The 4,691-nt window shown below is 46.6% G+C and overlaps 2 protein-coding genes across 3 annotated transcripts in view; one reads left to right on the forward strand and one right to left on the reverse strand.

The window, feature by feature from the left end:
• TNN (tenascin N) overlaps window positions 1-1,367 on the reverse strand; it is a 37,272-nt gene extending 35,905 nt beyond the window's left edge. The window contains exon 1 of the mRNA XM_072866787.1: window positions 824-1,367. The gene's annotated coding sequence lies outside the window, so the exon portion shown is untranslated. The remainder of the gene's footprint in view (window positions 1-823) is intronic.
• On the forward strand, window positions 1,352-4,626 carry MRPS14 (mitochondrial ribosomal protein S14). 2 transcript variants are annotated; one of them, XM_072866803.1, is made up of 3 exons: window positions 1,352-1,497; window positions 1,924-2,082; window positions 4,183-4,626. In XM_072866803.1, the coding sequence occupies exons 1-3, from the start codon at window positions 1,453-1,455 to the stop codon at window positions 4,363-4,365; spliced, it is 387 nt and encodes a 128-aa protein (XP_072722904.1). In that variant the 5' UTR covers window positions 1,352-1,452; the 3' UTR covers window positions 4,366-4,626. The 2 variants fall into 2 exon arrangements, with proteins under 2 accessions (XP_072722904.1, XP_072722903.1); XM_072866802.1 differs by lacking the exon at window positions 1,352-1,497 and adding an exon at window positions 1,524-1,667.
• The last annotated feature ends 65 nt before the right edge of the window (window positions 4,627-4,691 follow it).

Here is a 4,691-nt window from a genome sequence, read left to right on the forward strand (position 1 = left end):
ACCCTCACGCAAGTTTAAGAGCAGCTTTCTGGCTTTTCTGAGTATGAAGGGAGCACAGAGAGATGGAAAATGAGGCCAGTGATGAGCATCTCACCTCTCTGTGGCTCACAAGACCCATCTAAAGCAAGGAGAAGTTAAAATAGCTATCCCCTTATGCCAGTTTAATGCTCTGTGTAACAGACATTAGTGGTTTCAGCTTGGCACATCCACAGGACAAAAACCTTCAGGGTAGTTAACACCTGGGTTGGCAAGCCAGCCAGAAACTGAACAGGCTGTGGAGAATTAACCACTTCATCAGCACCAAAAATGGCCTCTTTTCACTGATCACCATCACCTGCACCATCAGCCTAGGTGGGTAAATTGTTGTGGAACCTGTTGCTGCTGACTGCAGCATGGATAATAAAATTTGACTGCATTAGCCTGCCAATCTAGCCACTTCTTCCAGATTATACCTAGGTACTTCAGGACTGCTGTAATGCACCAGGCATCTAAGTAAAATGGCTGGCACACAGACAACAAGCAGCATGACAAACAGAGAGAATCCAGCTTCTCAGATGACTTTTTGGATGTAGCGAACAAGCTCATGTGAATAGAAAAATCAATCAAAATGATCAACTCAACATAAAAAACTTAATGGATGTTCTCCCTAAAATCAGGACATAGACTTATTTTAAACACTGCCTAAGTGAAGTCTCAGCAGTAGAACAGGACAGTTTCTCTCACAAAACAATAGGGCAGTTAAGAACAACAGAAGCAGAATTTCCCATACATTTTTCATTGTTCAGGGTTATGATTATTCTGTCTGTAAAATGCTGTAACTTACCCAAAATTCATGAGTTGAAAAAAATGCAAAACGCTGATATAAATTTAGGAATAGTCCTAGGTAGATAAGCCAGCAGACAAAGAAACTCTTAAGAAACAAAACTAAAACCACATTTAGGAAAGCAGCTGGCAGATAACCGAATACACGGCAATGACAGGCGTACAGGACAAATGTGCTTTTCTGGATAGCGACCACACAACGCGGTGTGATGTCTCTGCATCACATTCTCCTGGTGGGACTCTTTCCCCTGTCGTTTTTAGACTTTCCTCTCCAACCTGGGATCCTTTTGGTCCACCCAAAGTGGGATCCTCAGCTTTCTGTGGAAGATACCAGCTCCCTCTAATGACGGAGGTGCCAGCGAGGCTGACACCAGCACCGGGATATACAGCACAGCCCTCTAAAGCGGTTTACGTTCTCCTTTTTTTCCGCCCACAAAGGCACTGGAAATACAGCTTCACCGTCAAAGGAAGGACGCGGAGAGCGAAGACCTGCCCGTCGCGGCGGGAACCCACGGCGGCACGCAGGGGACGCTCTGACATACCGGGACCCCCCACCGGCAGCATCCCCCCCCCCCCCCGCTCCCGCCAGGCCTAGGCGCATGCGCGGCCCCGCCGCTGCGCACCGAGAAGATGGCGGCCTCCGCGCTGGGCTGGGCGCTGCGGGCCGCTCGGCAGGTCAGCCTGGCTGCCTCCCTCCCCTGTTCCCCGTCGGGCCCGTGTCCCGCCCGGCCGAGGCACCGGGGAGCGGGCAGGGCCTGGCCGGGATGCCGCGGTGCTGTCAGGCCGCTGGGGGCGGCGGCGGCCGGCTCGGCCCCGCGTCAGCCCAAACCTCGCTTGAGCCCCAGGTTTCGCCGGCGGCGGGAAGCACGCGGGGGGGATGGATGTAACTTCGGGGTTATTTGTGTCTCCGATACCGTAAATTCCTTGCTGGCTTTTGTGAAGTAAACTGGATCACACCCTGCATTTCTTGGGCAGGAGCTGCACTGCAAGAATGTAATTTGAAAAAGTCTGACAGAGACATTTATGAGAATAATTCATACTTGAATTGGGCAAACTCTACGTACAACCGGTGGGTATTCTAAACTTAATTTTTTTAATTAGGTTCTCCCCTCACCATGCACAAGGCAAGTGCGGAGCTACTACGTGGACTGGAGGATGCTGCGGGACGTCAAGAGAAGGAAACTGGCGTACGAGTACGCGGATGAGAGGCTGCGGATCAACGCCATCCGGAAGAACACCATCCTTCCCAAGGAGCTGCAGGTACCGGGCAGCCAGCCCGCAGCTGTGCCCGGCCAGGGCAGGGCACAAGCCCGTGCGTGGCTCGTACTGCCGTGACGTGTGCCGGGCCACAGCAGCCGCTTCGCAGACCCGAGCGGCCGTGACAGGTCACAAATGCTTGCATTTCCCTAACTCATTGAGCACAGAATCGTGTTACATTGCACAGTTACTGCTGGCGCCCAGGCATCTTCAGAGCTTCTGCCTTTTGGGGGTGTTTACAAAAACAGTGTATTCTCCTGACTAGAGCTTGCGTGTTGGGTTGTGGCTTGTTTGTTTGTTTTTTTTAAACCAGTGCTTCTCATGTAAGCAGTGTATGTAGGACTACGTACGATAAAGTCTCATTTTTTCCCCTTACAGCTGTCACTAACGTACATTCAGAAAACTATTTTCCTTATGTCCGATAATATGGGATATTATATGGTTACTTTTATAGTTTCCTAAATAAATTTTAAATTTTTTTTGCTTATTTAAAAACCTGGAAGCCTGATCCAGCCAAAGCCACCAATTTGTTCAATTAGAAATACTTAATTTTACTCCTTGTCTGAGCTACAAGCGTGTAAAAGCTGCATCAGATCTGGGTGTTACATCTGTTCTTAAAAATGCACATATTCACTGCCGTGCTCTCAGCCTTCCTTACTAAGCATTAAAAACATTTGCAAGTATCAGAAATACTCTTACAATATTCCTGTATGTATTCAATCTGGCCATGCCTAGTTGTGGGCAGATCCTTTCACCCTTAAACATTCTGGGAGAGAAAGTGTATTAATCTGGTTTTACATATTGACTTTACCATGCTCTTGGCAAGTCTAGTCTGCGTTGGATGTCCTTATGGGACAGGGGAAAGAATTGCAGCTGGCTTTGCTTTTGGTATTCCTCAGCTGCTTTTGTCACCTTTTGAAGTCACAAGGTCATAGAAGCAGTTAGATTGAAGAAAGATTCCAGGAAAGTAGCTTTTTCCTCCTCTACAAAATGTTATTTGGGCTCCAAAATTAAAGTCTTAAAAATTAAGCTACACGTCGTCTCTGAAAGTATAGGCTGTTTTCTGAAAAAAAATCACAGGAATTAAACAGGCCAAAAAAATACTACAAATGTTTAGCTGTACTAGATAGTGTATATATACAGCTATATATGCACGAGATGCACAACTGGACAAAACCAGTAACTGAAATATGTTCTGAAGACAGGAAGTCCTACTGACCTTGCTGTTACTGAAGCTGAAAGTCACATTGCTGCTGTCTTGATGCCATCCTCCTTTGAAGGCAAACATCCCTTTAGAAGATAGCCTTACACTATTGCTTTTCAGCACTCCTGCAACATAATGGGAGTTTTTGTCGTCCAGCCTCAGACCTTCCTTTTACCTCCAGATGTGACCTCCTACCATGACTGAACACAGGATTCTTTTGAGCCCTTCTGTCCTTTGGAAAATAATATATTAAGAATGCTGCAGTTAGGGATGCTTACCTAGCCTCAAGCGACTTTCTTTAGCCTGCATTTCCCTGCTGAGCTCACTTGTTCTGCTGAAATTCCATTTTCAGATGCTGGTGCTTCCTGAAAACTGTTGAGCTCTGTTGTTGTACATGGAAAGACCTTTCTTAAGTCTTCTCATTAGAACAGAGACACTTTGACTTGCCCTCCTCTGCCTGTAGCTCTTTCACAAGTATACTATATGAGATTCCTTTTACTGACATCAAAGTGTATTACCTGGGAAGGCAGTTAATAAGGAACATCTATTTAAGTTCAGCTCATCTTAAAGGACTAGCCCACCTTGCAACATCAACAAAGCCAAGCAGATTTTGACTAACGATAATTATTAGCATTAAGTTGTTTAGTTTGTGTGATAAGGCTAACTTTGGGGGTCTCCATGTGGATCATTTTATGTTCACTGTTAGGATGTGCAGAAAGAAGGGGTCAAGTGAGGAAGACAGGTGCAAGTTCCCTATCAAATAGCAAAGCATGCTCATGAGGTGGTAGAGAAGCTTGTGGTGGTACCTACTCTACAGCTAAAGTTTGAGGTCTGGCAATAAGCCCCCTCAGAATCCTGGGGAACACAGATAAACTCTATGCTGTGGTCTTCTGTTTTAGGAGGTGGCTGATAAAGAGATTGCTGACCTGCCCCGGGACAGCTGCCCTGTGAGGATCCGAAATAGGTGTGTCCTGACATCCCGCCCTCGGGGGGTGAAGCGGCGTTGGAGGCTCAGCAGAATTGTTTTCCGCCATTTTGCTGACCATGCTCAGATGTCTGGGATACAGAGGGCTATGTGGTAGATCACTGCATGGATATACATTCAGGCAGAAAACACAAAACAGGCTCAGTTTGTGTGTTCAAGTAATGAAAGCAAGACTGTCCTGTCTAAGAGTCCAGCATCAATACCAAACTATTAAGGAAAGGATGAGAAGCCATGCTGATTCATTAAACTCTCTTACTGGGTTGCAGTTGGTATCAGCTGACTGACAAGAAGCAGCATAACTGTGCTAAGCTGGTCTGTATGAAAGGCAGTTTTATTTTGAGGGGGGGGGGGGGAAATAATCACTACCTAGTTGTTGCAGAACTAAGCTGAAGTTTGTCAGAAATAAAGACATACAGCACAAGG

The sequence above is a fragment of the Ciconia boyciana genome, chromosome 7 (assembly GCF_034638445.1).
Source record: "Ciconia boyciana chromosome 7, ASM3463844v1, whole genome shotgun sequence".
NCBI classification, from domain to species: Eukaryota; Metazoa; Chordata; class Aves; order Ciconiiformes; family Ciconiidae; genus Ciconia; species Ciconia boyciana.